The sequence below is a fragment of the Nesoenas mayeri genome (genome assembly GCF_963082525.1).
Source record: "Nesoenas mayeri genome assembly, chromosome: 17".
In the NCBI taxonomy this organism is placed as follows: domain Eukaryota; kingdom Metazoa; phylum Chordata; class Aves; order Columbiformes; family Columbidae; genus Nesoenas; species Nesoenas mayeri.
Window position 1 is genome coordinate 5,409,953 of NC_137565.1, and position 25,448 is coordinate 5,435,400.

The following is a 25,448-nucleotide window of genomic DNA, read 5'->3' on the forward strand; positions in this document are numbered from 1 at the left end:
AGGTCTCCAGCAGGGAGAGCACAGCCCTGCTGGGGAGCACCGAGGCATGTTGCTGACCGGCACACCCTGCTGTTTTAAGGCACAAAAAGAGTATTTTCCGAAAGGCCAGGGGTAAGTGACAAGAACGCCCCTACAGACAGAAAAGTTGGTTTACCCTGTAAATAAACAAGGTTTGCGCCTTTAAATGGCAAATGGGACCGCCCCCTCCTCCAGCTTCCCTTCTCATTGGCTGCTCCGCCCCTGATTGGCGTGAGCGCTCGCCTATTCTCACCCTCCACGCGCCTCTTCCGCGCGGGGGTGTGGCTCTACACGGAAGACGCCACAGGAAATCGAGGGTAAGAAGGAGGGCGGGACACAAGACAGAAGGATCCGCTGTGAGCGCCAATGGGAAGGGAGAAGAGGGGCGGTTCAGCCAATGGCAGGGCGCGGAGGGCGGGGCCTCAGTGGGCGGGGCTACTGTAGCCGGCAGCCGGCGGCTCCGGGAGGCGGCAAAGGTGATGGGGGGACCCTGCGGTGCTGGTGGGGTCAGGGAGGCTGGGGGCTGCGAGGGCCCGGGCTGTGGCGGGGCCGCTGGTGAGGAGATGGCGGCCTGATGGGAGGCTGGGAGCTGCGGGGGCCCGGGCTGTGTCGGGGCCGCTGGTGAGGGGATGGCGGCCTGACGGGAGGCTGAGGAAGGGCCGGGGGGAGCTGAGGGTGATGGGGAGCAGGGCTGGGAAGGAGACCCGGGGAGGGAACCGGGCTCTGGGAAGTGATTTCCACAGCGGGAAGGTGGGGAGGGAGCTGAGCCATAGCTGTGCAGGACGGGGCTCTGTCCCTGCAGAGCCCGGGGCTCCTGGGGGCATCAGCGGCTCCTCATGCTGCAGGTGTCACGTTAGCGTTTAACAGACCCCATAGGGATTTGTGTTCCGTGACAGCAGGGAAAGGGGGGTGCTTGCAGTGACCCCCAACAGCTGTGACAGAAACCCCGGGTCTGCTCAGGTGCCGCGTCTCCAGTGGAGCTCTGGCTAAAGCCGCTTCTCTTCCAGGTTGGGGCAGAGGGGAAGGAGATGTTCCTCGTCACCGCGCTGGAAGCGGGATGACCCTCGCGTCTATGGCGACAGATCCCGAGCTGAAATGGATAATGCTGTGGGTCCGCGCCAGGTGGGCGGCCGTGCTCACGCTCCTGCTGGGCTCGCTGCTGATGCTGCTGCTCCCGCAGGCTGCCGTGGACGACCAGTGCCACGCAGCGCTCCGAGGACTCTCCTTCCTGAAGAGTAAACTGGGCACGGGCTCCTCAGGCGTCACCAGATACACGGGACAAAGCACTGGCCTGAGCGTCACCTCCAATGGGCTGGAGCTGCTGGTGCTCAAAGGCAAAGCCTCCCCAGGTAAGAGCGTCCCCGGGCGGGCGCAGGGGAACAGCAGAGTTCCTGTATAATCACAGTATGTTTGGGATTGGAAGGGACCTCAAAAGATCATCTAGTTCAATCCCCCTGCTGGAGCAGGAACGCCTGGGTGAGGTTGCACAGGAACATGTCCAGGTGGGTTTTGAATGTCTCCAGAGAAGGAGACTCCACAACCTCCCTGGGCAGCCTGTTCCAGTGTCTGTCACCCTTACTGAGAAGAAGTTTTTCCTCAAATTTAAGTGGAAACATAATAACAATAATCCACCCCACCACCTGATGATTTTCTGTGCCCCATCATGGTAACGAACTCTCACTGCCCAGCTGCCAATTAACATCAGTTGTAAATGACCCAGACATGGCAGCACCAGCCCAGCTGCATTCCATCACCCTGTGTCCTCTCAGACGTTTTTCTTTATGCTTTCAATACTAGTAAGTTCTGTTCAGGTAACTGGAATACCAAATGGTATTTTAATACACAGTAACCTGGAATAAACGGCATTAATCCCAACATCCTGGCTGTCATAGAACAGCCTTTCTGGCAATGATGGGCTGCCCTCATTGGCTTTATTGGCCAGGACATTAATTTGGAAAACATTCAAAGGAATCCTTACAGTTCCAGCACTGTATCTTTGTTTGCATTAAAGTCATTATTGCTGGGAAGATGTTTGATAATTCAGTGAAAAAACAGGTAGCAGTGCTGGTAGCAGCTGTGGGCTGTGCTTCCAGCAGGAGAATGGGCATTGCTGCCAAGAAACCTTGTTTCTCTATGTTGTCCCAGAGCAGCCTGGTGGCCAAAGCCAGTTTTGTCACGATGGCTACAGGCTCATGGCCAGCCTGAGCTGTGCTGCGCGCAGATCCTGCCTCCCCGCACCTCCTGCCAGAATGGCTCTGCTGCCACGTCCTCTGCCTGTGAACATGGTACAGGCCTGGCAAAAGCTGGAATAAAGTTCTGTTATAGTTCTCACAGACTGGCATCAGTTAATTTTCATAGAGGCGAACAGTGACAGTTTCCAGAGATTCTCAGTAAAACTCAGGCCCGTTATCTATTATTGTTGCATTTTAGAAGTGAAGTTAGAAGCCAAAGCAGCTCTGAATCGAGCTCTCGAAATGAAGCGCCAAGGGAAGCGGGAGAAAGCCCACAAACTCTTTGTGTACGCCCTCAAAATGGACCCCGATTACGTGGATGCCCTGAATGAATTTGGTATTTTTTCCGAAGAGGAAAGAGACATTATTCAAGCGGACTACTTGTACTCCAAAGCACTAACCATTTCTCCCTGCAACGAGAAGGCTTTGATCAATCGGGACCGGACGCTACCTTTAGTCGAAGAGATAGATCAGAGGTATTTCAGCATTATCGACAGCAAGGTGAAAAAAGTGATGGCGATCCCCAAAGGCAACTCCGCCCTGCGCCGCGTGATGGAGGAGTCCTACTATCACCACATCTACCACACGGTCGCTATTGAAGGGAACACCCTGACGCTGTCGGAAATACGACACATCATTGAGACCAGATACGCCGTTCCTGGAAAAAGCTTAGTGGAGCAGAACGAGGTGATCGGCATGCACGCGGCTTTGAAATACATCAACACCACGCTGGTGTCGCGGATCGGCTCCATCACCATCGGTGACATCCTGGAGATACACCGCAGGGTGCTGGGCTACGCCGACCCGGTGGAGGCGGGACGGTTCCGGACTACTCAGGTGTTTGTAGGACACCACATACCGCCACATCCCCAGGACGTTGAGAAACAGATGCAGGAGTTTGTGCAGTGGATTAACTCGGAAGACGCCATGAGCTTGCACCCGGTGGAGTTTGCAGCGTTAGCCCACTACAAGCTGGTTTACATCCATCCCTTTGTAGATGGCAACGGCAGGACCTCGCGCCTCTTCATGAACCTCATCCTGATGCAGGCGGGTTACCCGCCCATCACCATCCGCAAGGAGCAGCGGGCCGAGTATTATCACGTCTTGGACGTCGCCAACGAGGGGGATGTGAGACCTTTCATACGCTTCATTGCCAAGTGTACCGAGACAACTCTGGACATGCTGCTCATCGCCACTACAGAATACTCCGTGGGCTTACCTGAAGCAGATGGCGGCACCGCCGGATGCAAACAAACCATCCCCGTCAAGACTTGAGAGTTGTGGACATTCAGAAGCCAAGGAACGCGTGGGAGAACAGAAGGCCAAGCCACTCAGTGTTTCTGCTGGGAAATAACTCAACAGGAAGTGTCACTCTTCAGTATTTCATTTATTTAAAAAGTGTCTTACATTTGATTAATTTAATTTATTTATATACATTATGCCAAGCTCAAATGTGAACTGTTCATGTTGAGTGTGCACTATAACTTGCTTGTGCTACTGGAAGGAGGTGGGGTGAGGTGAAGTAGAATTTAATTTCCCTTTAAAATTAAGCTTTAGGAAGCCGCTTCAATCACAACCCTTTACCTAGGCAGGCAACTGTGTTGTCTTACCTCAAGGAGCTGCTCAGTGACAGAGTCTTCAGAGTTGTTGCTTTTGTGTTCCCTCTTGTTCAAACAAACAAAAACCACCCAAAACACAGCGCCGGCAGTACCAGCACTCCCAGCTGTGTTAATCAGACTCTTTCCTGCCAGTCACACCAGTTTGGCAGCACAGGGCAGGACAGAGCTGAGCTCCAGTTCAAAGTCGTCTCTCCCCTCCCAGCGCAGTTCAGTAGCACTTTGCACATTTACTTTCAGTTGCCTTTCCTCAGGTGGGTTTTGTGCAATGAGTGGGAAGTATTTGGTTTAAGATTACAGATTCTGTGAGGGGAACAAGAGCAGAAATGCTCCCTGGCTTATTCCACTGACCTGTGAGGTGCTTTTGTACTTCAGCAAGAAGGATTTTGCCTCAGACCCCACTCTGCTGAGCAGGATCCCTGGGAAAACTGCAACTGCCCTTCAACATGTCAGTTCAGGCTTTGAAAAGAGCTTATTTCTGCAAAGCTGGGCAGAAAAGGTTGTTATACTTAATTGTGAGACAACTGTTACAGGTTGTGTCAATTTGGGAAGAATGTATACAGCAAGTTTGCCAAAAAAAAAAAAAGTAAGTTTCTTCAGTCTATACGAGAGAACTTTTCATAATTAATTACTAGGTCACATTATTACTGGGATAAATGTGTCAAGAATCACACGAGGCCTCTTTGTGCTGCAGTGGCAGTTAGTGTCCCACCTGGGAGCTAATGTGCAATTCAAAAATGCAGGGTTTAAGGTAAAAACAGGTGCAGCTGAAGACACAGCAGCTCCCTGCACCCCTGCCTGCCAGCTGTGCATCGCTGATCCCACCACCTGAGCTCAGAAAACTTCAATTCGATCCAGTTTACTGCTGTTAAGCTTAAACCCTTTGCAAAAAGGGTTCAGACTGTCCCAGACCAGTGTTAAGTTTCTTCCCTTCTAACTCTCACCTGCAAGGTAATTAGGACATGTTTTACACAGGAAAACAATAGGACAGGACTGGGAGTTACACATTTACTGCAGCACCACTCCATGCTTATGTACAAACGCTAAATGAGGAATGTTGTTCTGGCCTTACAGAGCTTATTTTTGTAGTGCAAGGTGAGTATAAATGAAGTCTGCACTTTAGAGCTCAGGAGGGGAAAAAGTTATTTTAGTAAGAGATTAATAAACTATTTTAATATTAAAGTCTTTGTTTGGAAAAGGCTGTTCTCAAAGCACTTTCATGCTGCAGTGAACTAAGAAGCGGTCACAGCTCAGCTCATGAGCAGCACATTCCAGGGTGCAGGTCCTGGCTCCCTCTGCTGCTGCGTACAACTGTCCTGCTGCGCCAAAGCCACCACAGGACACTTAATTCATCACTAGGGTTGTGCACGTGCCCATCAGGGCAAAGCCAGCCTTGGTGGTCCCAACCCACAAGCTAAAGCTTCATGTTAAAGTGTTATTAGAATGTTTCTAAGCTGACTTGGAGAGAAAATCTCCCCATCCCATGCATACAGCGCTGGGTGGCACCAAAGAGGCTGTGAACAAGCACCAACAGAACTCAGTCCCTTGCTGTTATCACCACAAGTGCCAACGTGACATGGTTCAAAGCTCTGAATCCAACTCATCGTTTCAAAGTAAAGTCAAGTCAACCCAGCACAGAACATAAGCACTGAAAATAGTGTTTATTTGCAGCAGTGCTTGTGTGGTACAAGTGAACTTGGTCCTGGGGTCCCACCTCACATTCAACCCCTGCATGTGTCAACTCCCAGAGCAAGCAGCAGTTTTAGTTGACAAGCAGTAATATTTCTAGGCAAGATCATGTACCAGATTAATTTGAAGTCTGAGGTGGTTTTGGGATATTCATACTAGATGGAATGAGCCATTAAAGGAACATCAGTGACACCGAGTATCTCGGCACACCCAAGAGGCGAGGTACATCAGTTTTACCCAGCTGCCATAGGATAAGTGCAATTCCAATACCCACAGTTAAACAAAAGCAACAGTATTTATAGAAAACCTTTGAGAACTTGAGTTTAATAAACCAAAACAAAAAGTCAGCTCGCACTTCACATTTGTACAAAACCATACAGAAACCACCTGCAAAAGACGTATGAGCTAGCTAGCAAAAACAACCAAAAAATGGTCCTCAGCAACAGCATGTACAGCTTTCATGGGAAACAAAGATCTACCAAGTCTAAGTACTATCTCATGACACTTAAAAATAATAATCTGAGTGTCTTTTACAAATACACAATATAAAAAAAAACAGGTCAACTTGAACAGAACATTAACTGAATACATATATATGTATATTTGTGTATATACATATACACACATATGTATAGAAACTCTCCCAATACTAAAATAGGCCATTGTGGTGAAGTTACTACTGTCTGCCGTTTAACTCTTGATGGAAGGAGATGAATGTCCCTGTGTGGGTGGGTTTGGGTGGAAAACGGGTTTGTTGTCAGAGAGAATGACTGCAATCACAATCCCACCTGACCAGCGGAGCTCAGCAAGGGTATCCCTAGGATTTCCCATTGCATCTCATTCGTTAATGAAAGAGAAATATTCAGAAATTATTCATCAAACTCGATGTGGTATCCAACCTGTACAGGAAATAGTTCCCCCCTCGTTACCCTCAATGTGAGGAATCATATAACGCCGTTTTACCAGAACACAGTGTAACTCTATGCTCTTAGAAACAGAGGAAAAAAAGCTGGATTTGTACCATCCTACACTGATCTTGATGAATGCAGCGGTCCAGAACAGTATTTACACCTGATTGTGACTGGCGTTCTCTCCTCGCTAGCGTAAGGACACAACATGGCTTCCAGAAAGGCATTTCACATTTTACCAGACCCGCTGATTGCAAGACCTTTTGCTCACTTTTTCAGTAGCATCTTGGCAAAATCAGCATTGGACATCTTCTTCGGCTCCTCGGGGGGTTGGGATGAAGTTGCTGGTGAGTTCTGGACCATCCCGTTCTCAGCCTTGGGCACGGGATTGCTCTGCCGCTGTAATGCACGAGGCATCATGGAAAGCTGCGTCCTTCCCTTCCCTCGCCTGGAGAACAAAAAGTGACATGAAAAAAAATATAACAGTGCTCTTTGAATGTACGGTTTTAGATTGGGGAAACAAAAGGGATTTTGTTCACTATGAGGAATGCTCCTTTAAATATTATTCCTATCGTTTGTTTCAGTAATAAGTAGTGCAAAGCATTACCCTTTGAAACAGGACACCCGAGTGCTGGCAGAAAACAACTGCCCAACAGTGCCCAGAAGCCAAAGCTCCGTGTTTATCTACAGGGCACACACAATACAGTGCCAATGCGACGCCAAGCAGCAGGAGCACTCCAAAAGATGACAGTGACATTAACAATCACTGGCAGCAATGGCTGGTTCTCCAGGACGAGAGGACATGGAAGTTATGAGTGTTTAGGTGCTCACATCAGCCCCAACGGGACATCAAACACCTGATCCTCTCGGTCACTACAGACCTGTTGCTATTTGTAATGTAAAGAAAAAAAACCAAACAACTGCTTTTCCTCATCAATCCAGCAACCCAAACTTTTTTGGTTCAGCACCTTTTAAAGATTCACATTCTAGACAAGATTCCTGCATTGTAGCACATAACGAAGCCCTGTGTTCTCTTTCTAAGCATGGCCAAGCAGTCTCCCTCACCACCACTTACGGTCCGTACACCTGTCGCGGCACCGCGAACTGCGGGGCCCTGCCAGCCTCGGGCTTGTCCGGCAGCTTTCGGAGAGGAGGGTTACTGATCGCCACCTTGATGACGTGTTCCTTGACTGTCAGACCATCCATTTTCAGCACAGCCTGCGAGGCCTGAGCTTCGTTTTCAAACTCCACGTAGGCCAGGCCCTAAGTAAGCAAAAGAGGTAACCTACATTAGTTTTAGTGTTTCTTTATCTGCATGATAGCTTTTGCTAATAATTGGGCCAAGTTGTACGAAAACCATACAGAAAGCAGACTAAATATGGCTAAGAGTCCCAGTATTCTTTAGCTAAAAAAAGCTACGCAAATCTACAACCTGCATTTCATGTGGATTGGAAGGCCTGGGGTACATATGAAAGCGCACACACAACAGGAACTGTCATCAAGATATTGCCCAGAGCTAGAAAATGCATTTTAAAAAACACACAAACATCCCCAGGATGGCATCGGTCATAAGTGCCCAACACACAGACACAGCTGAGGTGTCAGGTAGAATTCTGGCAGAGCAGCTGCTAGTTTAGAATCTCTTCTTTAACAAGGAGTCATTTATTCCCAGATGGAAATAATGAACCCTGACAGAGAGAGGTGGCTCATTTCTCACTGGCAAATCTGTTAGTGCAGCAGGTGTTCGCAACAATAGCCTCAGGAAACTAAAGAAAGGGAGGAGGGGAATCAGTTATACCAGGTGAACTGTATTCTAGTCAGGTACCTCAAAAAAACCTACTCTTTGCAGACTTACCAATGCCTATTTTTACTGTACTGACAGTGCTGTAAACATCTTCCCCTCCATCCCATTTATATCACACATTCTTGTTTAATTTGTTTTGGAAAAAAGAAAAATCCTCTTCCCCTCCTACTACTTATTTGTTGGCACAAAGCACACTGGGCTGTATAAATCCAAGTATTTGTACAAGTTTTAACACAAAGCCAGGCTGGCAACTTTTAAAATTCAAAGCTTAATTTTTGTATCCAGACCTCATGAAGTGCTTCTTTTTTTAAGGATTTCTTAAAATTAAGAGTGCGTTAAGCGTCTGTACCTTGGGTTTTCCAGCTCGGTTGGTGACCAGCCGAATGTCTTTCACATTCCCATGTGCTTTACACACTTCTTCCAGCTCTTCCTTAGTGCATGAAAATGGCAAACCCGAAATAAACAGTTTATGTTTCTCCAGTGTAGTGCTATACCTGAACACCTGAAGAAACAAAGAGGCTGTTAGATACCAAACCACTCAGACTCCAAGGATTTCAGTCTATTACACTTCCAAAAGCTTATCAGCAAAAATACCTCCAAGTTACAAGTAGTATCTTGAAAGATATTTGCGTATAAACATACAGACACACACTAAGAACCTGCACCTGATTCCAAGAACTGAGATGCTTCTAAACAATGAGAAGGGCCATTGATAATGTCGTCTTACTCAGTTCTCACTATATGAACTATTAAGTTTTTATGTACAATAACCTCATAAATCCAGAATACCACTGATTATATAACTGATACCAAGTACACACCATTAACAAGAACCAGTGGGTTGTGTAATACATGCCCACAGCCGTATGACTCAACCAAAAAAAGTAGTTTACAGCTTGCGATGCTCAAGTAGGAATCTGGGTACCTGAGAGCATTAACAAGCTGCTCAGATTCGCTTCACTCCAGATTTGCAGAAAGCTGCCAGTGTCAATCCTGGCTTACCGCAAAGTAACATCAAATGCAAGAACTCTCAGAAAACAGTTTTTCTGCTAAGACATCACATTGCCATTACAAAGTAGCACAACAGGAATTTGTTAGACTCACACCCTCTGGAAGCAATGTATTCTGCTGGTTTTCCTACACAGTCCAACTGTTCAACCTATTACTTGAAAGAATAAAACTTTACCTTAAAGTCTGGATTCTTGTTCTTGTCAACACAGGGAGAAACAAACATCGGTCTTCCCTCCACAACTCTACGGTCCAAACCAAGAGCTTGGAGAGCAGATTTTTCTTCCTTGAATTCTATGTAGCAGTAGCCCCGGAAAGTCCCTTTGTTGCTGAAGACCGGCCGGATTTGTGCCACCTCCCCACAGCTCTCAAAGAGCTCTTTCAGCTTCGCTTCGGGATCTGCCATGGTGTAGGAAAGGTTGCTGACAAAGACGGTGACACTGTCTTTACTGCTGTCATGGAAAACTTTGGGGGTGTCTTTTCGACTGGTAGATGCCTTTTCCTTCAGGTTTGCTGAGTGATCTGGCTTTTCAGATCCACTTCTGCCAAACAACCCGGTTTCCACCTCCATGTCTTCTTCAGGAAGTTCCCCATCACCATCACCCTTGTGTCTCTTGCTGGGCTGCTCTGCTCATTAATGAAATGAAAAGCCTTACTAGAAAAAAATTACACCATTTCATCCACTGATGAAATTAAGGTGTTTGCCACTATCCCCATGGAGTTTGGAAATGGCATGTGGAACCACAGTGACAGGTCTTGAAGACCATAAAATAAAAACCGCCCTCAGGTTTTTAATCATGAGTAACAGATTATTTGACCAAGACAGCACAAATGTAGATGAAAGCAACAGGGCTATTTTTACCCTTTTTCTGACAGTTACAACTACTGATTCATGTTCTCTTTGTTTAATGGGATTTTTTTTTTTAAAGGAAGAAATACAAAAATGTAAAATCTCCCTAAATCCCCAGGGGCAGCAATCTATTCAAATCTTCTGTTACCACCTTCCAGGAGACCGCTACAATACTGAATAACCCAATTTAGCCACATGCCTCAGCGTCGTTTGATGAGTCAGGAAAATGACTTTTTTTTTAAAAAAAAAAATTGCTACTTCTCTGAAATAAGAAAAACTAGGAAAAAAGCCCTATAGAAGTTCTAATATACTTCTGTTAATCAAGAACCATTCAGTCTGCCTCTAACTGAAGGGAGGCAACCGATAACTCTGTTGCCAAAGGTCTGAAGTTTTAATTTGTTTGTTTTACCTTCTTCATCTTGTCCCCATTCACCCTCATCATCATCATCTGCTTTGCGCTTGTCTCCAATCCTTTTTTTAGCCTTTTTGGAAGCTTTCTTTTCTGCCCGAGCCTGTTTTCGTTGTTCAGCTTTCTCCTCCTCCTGCTTTGCCAGAGCAGCTTCTTTCTCAGCAGCCTACAAATATGCAAGAGGTTTTCTTTTCTAGTGACTGCAGACAGCAGAGCATTTTCTCGAGTACTGAACCTGGAGGGTTTTCTCCTGAGCTACATTAAACACAGCACCCACGGGATCAGCATTTAAAGCACATCGTTTGCTCTTATAGCTTTCCTGGAGTACACATTACTTTTATATCCATCCAAAAGTCATAAGGTGAAAGATAAAAAGCATCAAAAGAGATTAACCGTAGTTTTAAACTAAGATCAATAGCTCTGAGGCTTTAAGACAATACAAGCTTATCTACAGGCACCAACACTGGAAATCTGACATTCAGACAAGCATGATATTAAAACAGGTATTTCTTATAAACCACTTAGGTGGGTCACAGAAAGTTCTGACCTTTGCTCTTTGTTCATTAACTCGAGCTAATCTGTTTTCTGTTTTTTGAACTGCTGCATCCCAGTCCTCCAGTGTTCCTAAAGGATAGAAAGAAAGACAACACCTTGTATTTGGTTTTCCCATAACTTGAAAATACTTGAAAAATAATAGTCAGTGAGTTCACGGAACTTGCTCTTGATATTAACCACTGTACATGAAAATTCTAAATATAATGAGTAGTCTTCAAAGAAAAAGAAAACAAAAGCCAAGCAAAGCAGAAACCTCTCATTTATAACACAACACCCCAAAAAGGCATGGAAAATCCCAGTAACTTCAGCAGGCTCCAAGTGTGGCCAGAAAATAAGAAAAAAAATAAAGAGCTGCTTGTGTATTCTACAATAGTCAAAAGAAAATAAGCCTTCACCAGAACACAAAACACTAGATCAAAATTCCCTCCGCACCATTGTGCACTAACTGGAGCGGGTAAAATGAGACGCTGCGCAGTCAGTTACCTTCGATTCTCTCCAGCGTGAGCAGCACCTCGCAGACGTGCTCCGGGTAGTCGCTGGTGCACTGCACGGCGCGATGCAAGGCCTTCCTGCAGTGCTGCGTGTCCCCGTGCGCTCTGCGGCAGGGAAACCACGGCATGAGGAGCCCGCGCTCCGCATCAACGTCACAGGACAGTTAACTGCATTCTCCACAAACGTTTTCCCTCCTTCCCCACAAACCCACACTACGCGTTGCTGTAACATCTCCAAGATGTACTGCAGAGCTGCTCTGAGAACCTCAAAGCATATTATAAACCCAGATGAAGTAGAGCCACGCTAAGCGTCTACATCTTGTCTCACACAGATGAGGAAACGAGAGCTAATTAACTCTTCCAACCAGCTAAGCTCTTACCTTTCTAGGTTATAATACTCCAGCCACATATTAGCATATTTGGCATTTCCTTTTGTCATAATGTTGTCCCAGAGTTCTCTGGCTTTCTGCATGTTGTTGCACAAGCGAGCCTGAAACAGCATCCAAAAAGTACTCAGTATAATCTAAGACTATTTGTTCAACACCATTACCCCCAAAAAAGATCTGATCATTGAAGTTATCTAGACAAAACGCCAAAGTACGGGAGGACTCCATTCTGTGGCTGGAACATTAAAATAATTATATTTCTTATCGTCTGGCAAATTAAATACAGCAGATAGAAAAATCACCTCAACTCTCGCCCAGTTCTGCATGATGGTGCAGGATGGATCTCCGCTTTCACTGAATCCTGCGAATAAAAAGAAACGCTGTTTGTGAAGGGCTCTTGGAAATAAAGTGTTTATTAAACAAGTTCTACATTGCAGAAGAAATGTTTATCTGTAGCATTTCTAAAGTGTTCAAGACACTTCAAGATAAGTTAAATACTGTGTTGAGAACCAGGCTCATAATTATTTTGAGCAAGAGAAAACAATATGTTGGATGATTAACTTACGCTCTTCTACTTCTTGTTTCAAATACTCCACAGCACGTGCGAACGCAGACCGCAGCTCTTCTAGTTCTTTACTCGAGTCTTCAGAAAAAAAGAATAATTGCCTTAAAATATTAATTTTATTTTCATATCACATCCACTCAAATCTCTTTCCTGACACCCACAATGATTTTAAGGGGGAAGGCAGAGGGAGATAAAGTTTATTAATTCAGTAAAACTCACTACGTGCATAATAAAAAACCCACTAAGTAGCCAAAACATAAGGCCGGGCATTTTTGCCACAGCACAATCTATTCTGTCAGCAAGGAGCTGCTTTAAACCAATTAAGTGAAAATATTTTATAGACACTTAATGGCCAGAAAGTAATTTTTGTGAAAGAGATGAAGCTACTGTTAATTTTTTTTAAAAGTAATACTGATGTTTCAGAGAGGTACATGGAAAACAGTCTAAATGTTTATTCACACATATATCATACGCACCTTGTGTGAAATCCACCCGTCTCCTCAGGTAATCCAGATATGCCTGCCAGATTTCTACATAGTCCGTTGCCTGAATAAAACCTGCATTCAGAGCTTTCTCAAACATTTCTGAAAGAAACAAAGAAAACGCACCCAAACGTATTTACTTTCCAGACATTGACAAAATCAGCGAAGCTACAGTGTAGAGCACAAAGTTTATAGACCTTACGTTTACAGGAAGACATGAAAATACAAGCAACCCTACATGTACTATACTGTAGGAAACAAATATAACTGGACATTTCCTTAGCTTTAAGACTGTTGCAGCAGGGTGAAAACAAATCCTACAGTGTCCTACAGGTCACGGTTTATCAGACATGATTCATAGTGCAGAGCGCAGCTCTGTAGCATGAAGAAATTTTGCTGAGATGTTCTTTCTTTACCAGAAATAACGCCGTGGTCCACTCTGTGCCTCTCCATCGCCAAAAGGTATCGAATCCACAGCCCGACCGTCCAGGGACAGTTCCTAACAGCGCGGTCATGAGCAGATAAGACCAATTCTTTCACTTTCAGCTGCCGGTCCTAAAATAATACCACCACAAGAAACTTTTTAGTTCTTATGAGCCAGAGAGCCCATCTAAGACACACCAGTTTTTAAAGAACCAACATCTTAAAACAGCACTTCCATTTTACATTTGCAAAGTTATGAAAAGATGGGTATTTTAAATTCTGTAGTCCTAAAACAATGAACACCTTCAAAACAGGAAGGAGCAACACGGGACAACCTCAGAAGCAATGTCGGTTACCAAAGGCAGGGCTGCCAGCACAGCTGGTTACACCCAGTCAGCTCTGCCAGGCAGAGCAAAGCTTGATGCCCACACTCTGTTTAATTCTGCAGAGAAAACACACAACTGGAGGAAAAAGCGACCAAATGCTCATTTGATCAATAAACTCAACACTGAAAACAGGAAGAAACCAAAGGTGAGATGAAAATCAGTTTCTGAAGGATTTAAATACTAAGGGACAGGACTGAGGTAGAATTTACTGGTTATACATTTATCAGCCACTAAGATTTAAAAAAAAAAAAGGAAAATAAAACTGCAAGAATCTGTGTTTTTTCCTTACCAAATACTGATTGTAACGTGCCCAAAGATCTGGCACGAGGCAGTTCTCAGCCAAAGCCCTCTCGTAGATCAACTGAATGCGAGCGGGATCACCTGCTTTCATCTCAAAATCAATGTAAGCTTGATATTCTGCCAGCTTTGGTGTTTCAGCACCCAGCTATAAAACAGAGATACAAAAAAATCAAAATCTTCTGAACAAAGCCTGATCCAAACAGTTCAGCTGTTACTCAGAGTAGGTCTCATGCAAAATTCCACACAAGAGCTTGGCCTTGAAGTATCAATAGCTTTTTATTTCCACATATCTCCGACAACCACCATGGTTCTGAAGCCATTCAGATCCCAATTTTTTATTCCTCTTAGCCCAGCACGCTCATCAATGCTTGAAGGAACAGCGAGAGCACATACGTGCACCTTAGGGTGGCCTGACACAGTCAATACATTCAACAGTTTCCAGTACACCCAGTTGTGAGGCTTCTGGTCTCACATGCTCACAGCTGAGTCACCTACAGCTGCTTTATCTCTGAAAACAGCAAAATAATTACACTTGAGGAAAAAATAAAATCACCCCAAAGCAATTAACTCTCAGTTTAAAAGCAAAGTATAAGTAACAGCATTACCAGTGCTTCTTCATACGGTTTACACTTCTCCAACTGCTGTAGAGCTTTTTTGTAATTCTTTATTGTTGTTTCTGGTATTGGATCTTCTGACCACTCCTCATACTCAGCATACGAAGCCTCCATATCTATTAAAAGAGAAACAAAACCCCATCAATAACTCATTGGACCAAATAATCAGTATTCAACCTAGATTTGTTTCTAAGACATTTCTGTTTACGCTTTTGTATCTTAACCATCACACTACTGCAGGCTTACAGGGTTCAGGTACTTCATCTTACCCAGTGCACTACAACACAAAGTCAGGATGTTATATTAAAGCTACTGATTTTGATTTAGAAAACCAAAGATTTTCCTGAGGCTTTAAAGAAAGAGACCAACCCAAATTCTTTCAATATGCAAATAAAATGTCAAAAACCTGTTCTTAACTTTCTCCTATAAGCAAAGTCACAAGAAAAGGGACTCAAGGTGTTTAAAGAATGAAGGGAACCAGGCAGAATTCTAACTATCCAGCTGCCAGAGTGTACAATTCCCCACCAAGCAAGGCTCTCATGTAGTGACCATCACAGTTCCCAATGGCCATGGTCTGTGCTCATCACTTGTACCTTAAATAGCCCCAAATTATGTACTGAAGAAACAGATAAACCCAGTTTCAATGAGTAAGAACAATTCTGAACAAAAGAGATCTGTGCATCATTCAAGAGGTCCTAAAGACAGGAGAATGTCATCGATAAAGAATTCATGAATACCACAGCTGCAGTTTGTGCTGCTCTACCAAAAGAATAATCACAAGTGACGCCTGGATGGCCGGAACACAGCTTGGCCATGCACCTACCTAAGAGCGGGATCCCCAGCTGGCGCCGGAACAGCGTGTGGATCCTCTCGAGCTGGCTGCAGAGCACCTGCTGCTGCTCGGGCGATGGAACGCTGCCAGGAGCTGGCTGCAAGCAAAAGGATTGACATATAAGTGACATATAAGACCCTCGAGCCTGAGCTGATGAACAGGATGGGATGTTGTTTCTGGGTTGGGGTCTGGGTCCCAAAGGACTACGTGCTTCCTGAAGGACAGACATGGCCAACTCGCTTTTCAGGGCGCTGCCCTGAAAGCTGAAACACAGGAATCGCTCGACTAGGAAGCTGGATCAATGTGAAAGGCATTCCTCACTGAAAGCTGACACACACACAGAAACAACCTGGAAACAAAGTAAGCCGCATGCGATTGTACCATTTCACAAACCCAGTGCACTGCCAAATAGTTTTTCAATAAATCCTGGTGTGTGCACAGGTGATTTTAAACTTCCAGCTTTGCTTCTGTTTGTGAATTAAAGGGTGTTCACCCTTTACTCCTTTGGTAAGGCATTTTATAGAACTGTTTGGTTTGAAGGGGATGTTTAAAGATCATCTAGTACCACCCCCCACCATGGGCAGAGACACCTTTTAACTTCCACCTCTTATGTAGTAAGTGACAAAAATACAGAAATAATCACATTCTGGCTATCTTGTAACGGTATCTTTTGCAGATGTCAAACAGTATGTTCCAGGGATAATATACCATCATCCAAAGTCAAAAAAAAAAGGTGAAATAATGGATGAGTTAAAAGCTGAAGTAGAAAACTCTCTAGAAATATAAACATGATCGACTATGTGCAAAAATATTTGCTGGCATGAACATTGTTTCATAATGAAGCTACTCAGGTTAAAGCTGCTCTTGTCAGGTCAAGCTAAAGAAGCAGAGGGAAACCGCTTCTGGATACAAGTCTTTTATTTAAACACAAATCCATTACTATATCAACTAAACGCACAGAACATCTTACCCCGACCAAATGGTCGGTTTCTACAGCTGAAAGCACAACTGTGTGACACTACAGACACTTTTCTCAGGAGATGATGCGGGGGCAGCACAACTCCTTTTTATCACAAGAGCCCAGAGTCCGGCCCTACCTGTGTCGTTTCCAGGATGGCGTTCTCAAACTCCCGGTACGCTTCCCACAAAGCTGCTCCTTTCGTCACGTGCAGCCCAACCGCGGTTAGTGCTCTCTCAAATATGGAGCGAACTTTCTCAATCCCTCCTTCCTGACCAATGCCACCAATTGAGTATTGGGCATATTCCAACCAAATTTCAGGACCTAAACAAAGTTAATGAAATACAGATGACCTAATATTCCCCCAAAAAATTTAAAAAGGCAACTTTACCACCCAATGTAGTAAAGAAAAGTTAAAATATGTTATCTTATGCTTCTGGTTCAGCACCAGCAGCTACGGTTTTTCTTCTGAAAGAAGTCATTTGAATGGCCTTTAACTCCAATGATCCAGAAAACCTGAGGATCACTTCACACCAATATCTCTCATCCAATTTTTACATTATAATAGAAAAAGAAACTTTCCTAGAAAGAGAAAGCCATAATTTGAAGCCAACACAGTAAATTTTACAGCATATATTAACAACTTACAGATGTAGTCTTTCACAGCTCTTTCAAACAGCTCATAAACTTTCTCTCGCTCAGAGCTCTCAGAAGCCATTTTTATCTCATCCTTCAACCAGTCCAGCCAAATTTCTGAAAGGACAAAATTTAGAATACATCATCAATGTTTAGAAAGAATAAGTTAAATCCACTTGCTGACTTTTTTTATCAGAGTTTTTAGTAACAGAATTAAATATGGGAGGGGGAGAAGAGAGTCATTTTAGCCTCCACAACTACTCACAATTAATTTATAACTAAAGTTTGGTAGAGACCTTTTCAAATTAGTACAGAAGGGCACTTCTACTTAAAGAGAGTAGAAGTTGCAAGCAGCAATTTATCAGTTCTGTGTGCAGAGGATCAGTGTTTACCAGCAACCAAAGAGCACCCAGAGGTGCACCTTTCCTCACACTTTTACAAGAAACACTAGATGGCTTCAGGGGCTTCAAGTTTCCACACGCACAGAAGGAAACCTGCCCTTGTCAAAGCTAAACGCACACCGGCAGAGCAGCCCCTGCAATATTTACATCATCTCTGTGTTAGGAATAAAAAAGAAGCCCCCAGTTCAAGAGCTACCTGCAGCTCCCACCAACACAGTATTTTTTTTACTGCTTGCCTGCAAAATTTAACTTTTGGTGGGAGTTTATCTGGGCTCAGGGTCACACTTAAAAAGCAACCAGAGCTGTTTCTGTATTGCCACCCCACAGCTGGGTGGTCCCAGCCCTACAACAACAGCAGCACAAGCAAATATGTGCCTGGCCCTGGGCTGCAGCAAGTGGCATCCTGGCTGCAACTGCTCAGCTGACAGACAGACAGATCAGAGATGGGAGAAGCTGGGTGCACACAAACACTCCCCCACATCAGGACAGTACAGCAGCAAGAATTCAAATTCCTGCAAGAAGCTCATTGTGCCTGCCAAAGGCCAAGCTCAGCACAGGCCACAAACACCAGCAGCATCCAGAGCTTAAAAAGTCCTAAATCTGTTCTTTTAGGTTCCTCTGAACTGGCACAAAGACAATATCTCACTACCGAAACAAGGGTATTTTACACGGGTGATGCTCGCGCGGCAGCAGCTGCGACACGAGCAGAGGGTGCTCGGTACCTTCGGTGAGCGGGAAGAGCTCACTCATCTTCTGCCGAGCTCGGCGGAGCTTCACCAGCTCTCCCTCCTGGCGCAGCAGCTTTATCAGATCCAAGTGACAGTTATAGTCAAAAGCATTGATGGAAAGCTTAAAAAAAAAAAAATAAAAGCACTATTGAGTGACAAACATGAAAAAATCAGAAAACATTTAGCAGAACACAATGCTACATTGTCTTTTGGGGATACAAATTTCATCTGTTCTCATTGCCAAGACAATACCCACCTGCCTGCACTGAACTGCACCAAACTTCACTATTATTTGCAAGATACTTGCAGATCACAAGTAGGTATTTATTAAAAAAAAAAACACTTCCAAGTTCAACAGAGCTTTATAGTTAAGCTTAGAACTCAGCCTACAGCTCTAAAGGTCACAGCTCAGCACTGGGATTATGGCAGCAGCAGAACAGACCCAGAAGTGCAGAATGAAGCACAGAGCCAGATGTGGTTTAGTTTCTTTAAAGGCAATAAAAAGCCCTAGACAACGAGCAAAGTTTTTTGTGATGAGTACAAACTATCCCCCGGGGCTGTCCTCTCCAATTTTCTCCTCAAAAAAACCCCAAAACTCCTGCTTTTCACTTCAAACTCCAAACATTCACGTCTTGACAGTTCCCAGCACCAAACTACAGGAGCAGCCATGGATTTTTTTGCCGTTACCGCCGCGGTCACAAAATTAAAGACCCCGCGCGGGGCGGGACTCGCCTCAGCTCCAGGTTTCCCAGGGAGAGGCTGCGGTTCTCCACAATGAACGGTCCCCACAGCCCCGAGGCCGCTCCCGGTCCCGCTCCGGCTCTCCTAGCGGGGCGGGAAGGCCACCAACCCAGGGCCCGGTCTCCAGCCCCGCTTCCCCCGGCCAGGGGCCGGGCCCGGGGCGCTGCCCCACCGCCCCCTCCCCACGGCGGCGCCGGCGCAGCCGGGCCCCACCTGCTCCTCCAGCCGCTGGATCTCGGCCTCGTTCTCCTTCTCCTCATCTTCGCCGTCGCCAGACGAGTCCGAGTCGCCCTCATCCTCTGAGTCGCCCCCTGACTCGGGGTCGTCGTCCTCCGGCAGCCGCTTCTCCTCCTCCGCCGCCACCGCAGCCGCCTCGGCTCCCGTCGCCGCCATCTTATGCAGCTCCCTCCGCAGCCAGCCGCGCTCCGCCGCCTGCCGGGGCTGCCACCGCGGTGCCTGGCCCGCCGCCGCGCACTGCTGCCGGACGAGCGCTGCGAGGCGAGGGGTGAGCCGCCTCCCGTACCACCCCATGATCGGCCGCGCACCAGGGTCGCCCTGCGGTGGGCGCCGCGGGTGTCAGACCTCTTGTCTTCTCAGCTGAGACACCGGCGGCACCGCGGGCACCTCGGGGCGGGCCTGTCAGGGGCCTCTGAGGAGGGCCTGTCAGGGGCCTCTGAGGAGGGCCGGCACGTGCGAGGCGCGTTCCGTCCGCCATATTGAGTGTGGCCGCCGTGGCCAGCACGTTGTCACGATAGAAACGGCGTCGCGACAACATCGGGGTTGTGATTGAAAACGGCGTTTGTTGATTGTTTTACCAACAGTATGGTCACCCAAACGACCTCCAGCGCCCCCCGCCGCGCTCGCGTTAAATACGGGCGCCCGGCGGCGCCAGCCCTGAGGCAGCGGGGGGGCGTGGTCGGGGGCGTGGCCTTCCCGTGCGAGGTTATAAAGGGAGGCGCGGCGCCCCCCGCCCCCTCAGGGTTCAAGATGGCGGCGCTGCGGGCGGCGGGGGCGGCGCTGCTGCTGCGGCCCGGGCGGGGGGAGGCGGCGGCCGCCGCCAGGCTGGGCTACCACAAGAAGGTAAGGGGCGAGGGGAGGCGGGGGGACGCGGGGCCATGCCGCACGGGCTGTGGGTGACGCGGTGGCCCGGCAGGTGGTGGATCACTACGAGAACCCGCGCAACGTCGGCTCGCTGGACCGCAACGCCAAGAACGTGGGGACGGGCCTGGTGGGGGCTCCGGCCTGCGGCGACGTCATGAAGCTGCAGGTGACCTTGGGGACCCGCTGACAGCCGGAGGCGGGGATCGCTTGGGGCTGCTGCGAGGCCCAAACCTTCCCCTTCCCCTCAGCGGCCTCCCCGCACCCCCGGCCATGAAGTGTCCCCGACAGGGCCCATCCCCGTGCCCGGGGCCGGCCCCTCTGCTCGAGGCCTGAGCAGGCGGCTCCGAGGCGCCGAGCGGGTCCCTGAGGTGTCACCGGTGCTCTCGCAGGTGGAAGTGGATGAGAACGGGAGAATCGTCGATGCCCGTTTCAAAACCTTTGGCTGCGGGTCGGCGATCGCCTCGAGCTCACTGGCGACGGAGTGGGTGAAAGGGAAAACGGTAAGGGCGTGGAGGGGCCGCCACAGTTGGCTTTGAGCGTCAAACCCCACTGCGTTCCCCATTGGGACCGCGTAGGAAACAGTAGCCAAGGAATCCCAGCGCTGGCTGGCGCAATGTGTTCTGAAAGAAAGTTTGGTTATGGAGTGCCTTTATGTTATATATACTCTTTTTCTGCCAGACAATAAATGTGTTTGTGTTTATGATAAAAGGTAGAACAATCCCCGCAGTGGCACTTAGTCTGTGGCACCGGTTGCGCTTTGCTTCATCCCCACCACTGCGCAGTCTGAAGCGTTCCCTAATTCCACCATCCTTTGCTGTCCCTGGCAGCTGAGATGTTCTTCCCTGTGGATTCTGTTGGCTCTGGAGCATTAAAGCTCTGACAGGAAACACTTTATAGCTGGGTTTGTCCCTCACCCAACCTGTGACCACACAATAACTGCATTTCAGGTTGATGAAGCGTTGCAAATCAAGAACACGGATATCGCCAAAGAGCTCTGCCTTCCCCCCGTCAAACTGCACTGCTCGAGTGAGTAACAACTGGAAGTTCAAACACCAACTTGTACTGGAGAGGGAGAGTTCTGGGAAAAGCGCAGATGCTCGCAAGTGGTATTTTCTAAATCAAGTTTCTGCACAAGGAACAGTTAATCCTGGCCCACAAGAGACACTTGCCTATGTTCAGATTTTGGGGTTACTTTAAGAGTTTTTGGATCTCTTTTGACTTTGGGACTCTCTGTAGCTCAGCAGACTGATAAGAGTTCAGAGTCTGAGATTCTGTTTCCAAGATGCCAACAGTTCTCAGACTCTGGTGCTGTCTGTAGCGGCTGGTCTTGCTCCTATAGCATCTTTTGTTCTAAAAAACACTTCCTTGTCCTTGAAATATATGTTTTTTGTTCATAGTGCTGGCTGAAGACGCAATCAAGGCTGCCTTGGCTGATTACAAGTTGAAGCAGGACCCGAATAAACAGGAATCGGAGAAGAGAGCCAACAACGCCTAAACTGACTGTAAAGCTTGTTCTCATTCCACTCAAATTCGCAGTGCAATTATTGTAGCTGTTAGTAGGACCCTGCGCACTACTCCGTGGAGCTGTAAGATACGCACAAGTTATGCGCCCCGTGTCGCTGCCGGTGTGCACACAAGGGGGATGTGGGGGCTCCACCAGCCCGTGTCCTGTCACGACTGCGTGTGGAACGTCGCAGTGAAGGCTGCACAACTGCATGGAGCTCGGTGGCTTTTCTCTGGGGAGAAAATCCTCTTGTTCCGGTACTGGAAGGGCTGCACTTTTTTTGGGGGGGAAAAGATGTATAATTTTGCCTAATATTTTACAGAATTTAGCGGGAAATATTGCCTTGGTCTTGATGTAGGAACTGCAGATGGGTCTGTGTATCAGTACAAACGTGGGGCAGCGCCTCTGCCCACAAACCACAGCTGTGTCAGAGTTTCATTTCGCAACCTGAGCAAGTTCCTGCTCCCTGGGGAGCTGAGACTGGGACCAATTGGTGGCTCCGGGGCCTCCAGTTGGTGACAGCAGGTGGTACTGGGTGCCACTCCTACGGGAAGCACAGAGCTCGCTTCTGCTCACATCCTGTCACAACTAAGACTTGATTTATTTTTTTGTTTAAGCTCAGAGCTCCTTCTGCTCACATCCTGTCACCACTAATACTTGGGGTTTTTTTTAACCTCTCATTAGAGGAGCAATCTGAATTTTGGAGCATTTTCTGTAAGAATTCAAGCATTGGGCTGGCCAAGTGCTCTGTTAAAAAAGAGAATAAATCCCCCTGGGGTGTGGGTACAGGGGGCAGGTCTGTCCCCTCAGGACAATGTCCCCAAGGTCCCAGGGGGTGCAGTTCTGCTGAGCTTTGCTGTAGACATCAATGATGTCCACCTGCCTGAGGATTTGCACGCTGAGCCTGGGCTGGCTCCCGGGAGCTGGGGACACAGGAGTGTTTGAAATACAGATGTTTTGTGGTGATCTGGCCCAGTCTGTGCTCCAGGCCACCCTGCTCTCCTCTGCCTTCTGGTGGTCGCTTTTTTTCCAGGGGAGCATTTCCACAGATTTCCAAAATAAACAGAAAGCACATTTAAAAACTGCCTGCTCTTAGATTTTAAACCACCCAGGAAACCCTACTTGCCTTTTTTCCAACCGAGGGCGTTTTAAAACATTAAAAACCACATTCAAAAATAAGCGGCTTGTTATGATGTTTCTGTCCACAACATTTTTAAGCACAGCGCAGGCCACGTGTTGCCGCTGTGGTTTGTCGCTCACCGGATCGCTCATGCGGCGGCACCGCCCGTGCCGCATCTCAGGCTGTGTGTCCTGCTGCAAGGAACGTGCCTCGCTCCTGGGAGCTGTCCTGCCGTTTCCCAGCTAAAATATCAGGGAAATTTCAGACGCCCACATCAGCTTTGGGGCAGAATGGGCTGGCAAAAGTCCCTCGGCAAGATGCAAGAGGGAGTTAAAGCCAACACGCTCTTCCAGGGGTTGTCCCCACGCGGGGACAGCGGGGGACACATCCTGACCTGCCCCGTGGCTGGGACAAAATGTGGGGTGACAGGGATGAGGGGGCCTGTTGCTTTTGAGGTAGAAAAGGCTCTTTCTGTCGCAGGTTTGGCTGCCGTCCCCACCGGGCACAGCTGTGTCCCAGTGCCGAGGCGCACGGCAGCAGCTGCAGGCTGAGAGATAAAAGTTTCCCAGAAATGGCGCATTGACATACAGGTTTTGTGAACGATAAGCGTGTCCCGCAGCTCCCAGGCTTTCACCACGCAGAAAAACGTCACCGCGTGCAGGGGACAGCTGGACTCCGTGGGGCTGGAGCTGAAACCAGCTGCACCCCAACACCCGGGGAAGGCCCTGAAGGAACAAACCAGCGCAGGCATGGTGCCTCGGGTACCCCACAAGCTGCAGGAACACACAGAGGGGAGATCTGCGGAGAAAATACCTTTATTATGAGCTGAAGGGGTTAAGAAAGTAAGGCGAAAGTCCGGCTGGGCTCTGGGCTGCCCTTGAGTTGTGGATTTGGGGCAGAAAAATGGCAGGATGGGGTCTTTCTGCTGAATCCTCCTCCTTTCTCCCCTCAGCCAAGCTCATCCCATCCTGTCCCCTCGGTGTCACAGCCACCAGCAGAGCCAGCGCTGGGGTCACATCAGGCCCCTGTCCCACTCCCCACACTCCTCGGCTGCCTCTGCCCAGAGGGTGCAGCTGCCTGGCAGGGACTGGGATGCCACTAATTAGTAAAATTACACTTAGGAGCAAGCTGGCGGTGTGTGACAAGGTTGGGGGCTGCTGGCACAGCACCGGGGGCAGAGCCGGAGCAGGGGGGCTGCACCCACATAGTGCCTGGGACAGGGGAAGCCCCTCAGGCAGCAGGAGCGATGGAGATAATGGCACTTCAGTGCTGCCGAAAACACCACCCGCCAAAAAAATATGGCTTTGCCACAGCGTCCTGCTGGTGCAAGGGTTGGGGGGCCCGGAGGGGGCAGGAGGGAGCTTTATCAGGGCTGCCTTGAGCCACCACGTATGTATGGAACAAAAACCACCGTGTCCATCACGTGTCCCCCCCAGGCTGGGGGCTCCTCGGGCTCACCCGGGACCCGTCCCTGCCCTAGACACTGGGGGGGTCTGGGGATCCATCCTGCGCTGCGTTGGAGTCGCCCTCACTCCCTGCTCCTCTTGCACCCGCTGCTTCCTCAGCACCTGGATTCTGGGGAGAGGGCTCGACAGGTTGCTCATCACCCAGCTTCTTGCTTCCTTCCTCCTCCTCCTCCTCACGGGGGGGTTTCTGCTCCCCAGCCTTGGGGGGTGATCTGAGGTTGTGGGCGGCAGCGCGGATATCAGCCTCCAGCTGCCGGCCGATGGCCACGGGCTCCCCGCCACCGGGGGCTCCGTCCGGCACCTCATCGAAAGCCCGGGGCCCCCCCACCTTGTCCCGCTCGTCCACGTACTTCTTCTTGGGGAAGGAGGAGGGGTAGTAGGCGGATGCCTTGTGCTTCTGCCGCACGATGACGGCGGCGCAGACGATGAAGAGGAGGACGAAGGCCAGCGAGCCCACCACCACCACCAGCAGCATGTATTCCTTGAAGAAGTCCACCAGCCCGTCCAACACTCCACCCGGCGCCGAGCTGTTGGTCACCGTGGTCCCCGCCGCTTCCCCCAGCGTCGGGCCGGTCCCTGGTGTCACATAGCGGGCGGGTGGCTCAGCTGAGACCTCCTCGGCGTCCCCGCTGCCCCCAATGTCGGGCAGCACCGCAGCATGCCGGGGCGCTGCCGCCAGCACCGGGGCTGCCACCAGCAGCAGCAGGAGCCATGCAGCCATCGCCGGTGTTGCAGCCATCGCTGGTGTTGCCGCCATCTCCCCCAGAGCTCCTGCGGGGTGCAGAGAAGGGGACAAAATATTAACACCCCCCTGGAGTGAGATCCCTGAGCCTGCCCCATGTGAAGCCCCTCAATGCACCCACCTGAGCCTCACATGTGGCTCCGGCACCAAGGCACGAGCGTCAAACCACCGACACTGAGCTCGGCCACTCATTCACTCACCTGGTTGAATTTCCTTAAGAAAAGCAAAAAAACCCAGAAAAAATATAAGGAAAAAACTCAGCTCCAGTTTCCCTGCCCTGACACCGAGCAAGGGTCGGTGTTTGTTTTGCAACGGCGTGCCACAAAAACAGATGGAAAGCAGCTGAATCAAGTTGCTCAAGCCTGGGGGACGCTGCGTGCGCGGCGAGGGGACCGGGGCCGCTGCCAACAACCGGCTTCAGACAGCGGCCGTTTGGCTGATTAGAGAATTCCTGAAAAAACTGAGGTTTCCAAGTGGAAACTTT

At 48.5% G+C, this 25,448-nt stretch overlaps 4 protein-coding genes across 8 annotated transcripts; 2 read left to right on the forward strand and 2 right to left on the reverse strand.

The window, feature by feature from the left end:
* Positions 1-455: 455 nt before the first annotated feature.
* FICD (FIC domain protein adenylyltransferase) lies at positions 456-3,524 on the forward strand (the record flags this gene model as incomplete). Of its 2 annotated transcripts, none has more annotated exons than XM_080355177.1 (3): positions 456-494; positions 1,026-1,367; positions 2,449-3,524. In XM_080355177.1, exons 2-3 carry the CDS (start codon positions 1,076-1,078, stop codon positions 3,522-3,524), a joined length of 1,368 nt encoding a protein of 455 aa, XP_080211303.1. In that variant the 5' UTR covers positions 456-494; positions 1,026-1,075. The 2 variants fall into 2 exon arrangements, with proteins under 2 accessions (XP_080211303.1, XP_080211304.1); XM_080355178.1 differs by lacking the exon at positions 456-494 and adding an exon at positions 579-639.
* Positions 3,421-19,685, reverse strand: SART3 (spliceosome associated factor 3, U4/U6 recycling protein). 3 transcript variants are annotated; one of them, XM_080355175.1, is made up of 20 exons: positions 19,245-19,685; positions 18,285-18,411; positions 17,174-17,278; positions 16,665-16,849; positions 15,559-15,664; positions 14,727-14,851; positions 14,111-14,266; positions 13,429-13,567; positions 13,007-13,114; positions 12,531-12,608; positions 12,268-12,326; positions 11,960-12,069; positions 11,572-11,684; positions 11,081-11,157; positions 10,534-10,699; positions 9,453-9,901; positions 8,616-8,768; positions 7,538-7,725; positions 6,734-6,910; positions 3,421-3,589 (listed from the first exon to the last, which is right to left on the reverse strand). In XM_080355175.1, exons 1-20 carry the CDS (start codon positions 19,560-19,562, stop codon positions 3,538-3,540), a joined length of 2,991 nt encoding a protein of 996 aa, XP_080211301.1. In that variant the 5' UTR covers positions 19,563-19,685; the 3' UTR covers positions 3,421-3,537. The 3 variants fall into 3 exon arrangements, with proteins under 3 accessions (XP_080211301.1, XP_080211300.1, XP_080211302.1); XM_080355174.1 differs by having other exon boundaries at positions 3,421-3,592; XM_080355176.1 differs by lacking the exon at positions 3,421-3,589 and having other exon boundaries at positions 5,508-6,910.
* A 108-nt stretch (positions 19,686-19,793) lies between these two features.
* Positions 19,794-22,055, forward strand: ISCU (iron-sulfur cluster assembly enzyme). 2 transcript variants are annotated; one of them, XM_080355179.1, is made up of 5 exons: positions 19,810-20,111; positions 20,185-20,298; positions 20,522-20,632; positions 21,080-21,158; positions 21,530-22,055. In XM_080355179.1, the coding sequence occupies exons 1-5, from the start codon at positions 19,854-19,856 to the stop codon at positions 21,625-21,627; spliced, it is 660 nt and encodes a 219-aa protein (XP_080211305.1). In that variant the 5' UTR covers positions 19,810-19,853; the 3' UTR covers positions 21,628-22,055. The 2 variants fall into 2 exon arrangements, with proteins under 2 accessions (XP_080211306.1, XP_080211305.1); XM_080355180.1 differs by lacking the exon at positions 20,185-20,298 and having other exon boundaries at positions 19,794-20,111.
* A 1,749-nt stretch (positions 22,056-23,804) lies between these two features.
* Positions 23,805-25,196, reverse strand: TMEM119 (transmembrane protein 119). The gene has a single exon (XM_080355210.1). The coding sequence runs from the start codon at positions 24,977-24,979 to the stop codon at positions 24,233-24,235; it is 747 nt and encodes a 248-aa protein (XP_080211336.1). The 5' UTR covers positions 24,980-25,196; the 3' UTR covers positions 23,805-24,232.
* Between the last annotated feature and the right edge of the window lie 252 nt (positions 25,197-25,448).

Coding starts and splice junctions, on each gene's coding strand:
- TMEM119 (XM_080355210.1), bottom strand. CDS start 24,979: ATGGCGGCAACACCAGCGATGGCTGCAACACCGGCGATGGCTGCATGG.
- SART3 (XM_080355174.1), bottom strand. CDS start 19,562: ATGGGGTGGTACGGGAGGCGGCTCACCCCTCGCCTCGCAGCGCTCGTC. Junction 14,852..15,558: donor GCTGGGGATCCCGCTCTTAG/GTAGGTGCATGG, acceptor CTCTTTTAATAG/ATATGGAGGCTTCGTATGCT. Junction 12,327..12,530: donor GAAACAAGAAGTAGAAGAGC/GTAAGTTAATCA, acceptor TTTTATTCGCAG/GATTCAGTGAAAGCGGAGAT.
- ISCU (XM_080355179.1), top strand. CDS start 19,854: ATGGTCACCCAAACGACCTCCAGCGCCCCCCGCCGCGCTCGCGTTAAA. Junction 20,112..20,184: donor GGCTGGGCTACCACAAGAAG/GTAAGGGGCGAG, acceptor GTGGCCCGGCAG/GTGGTGGATCACTACGAGAA. Junction 20,633..21,079: donor AGTGGGTGAAAGGGAAAACG/GTAAGGGCGTGG, acceptor ACTGCATTTCAG/GTTGATGAAGCGTTGCAAAT.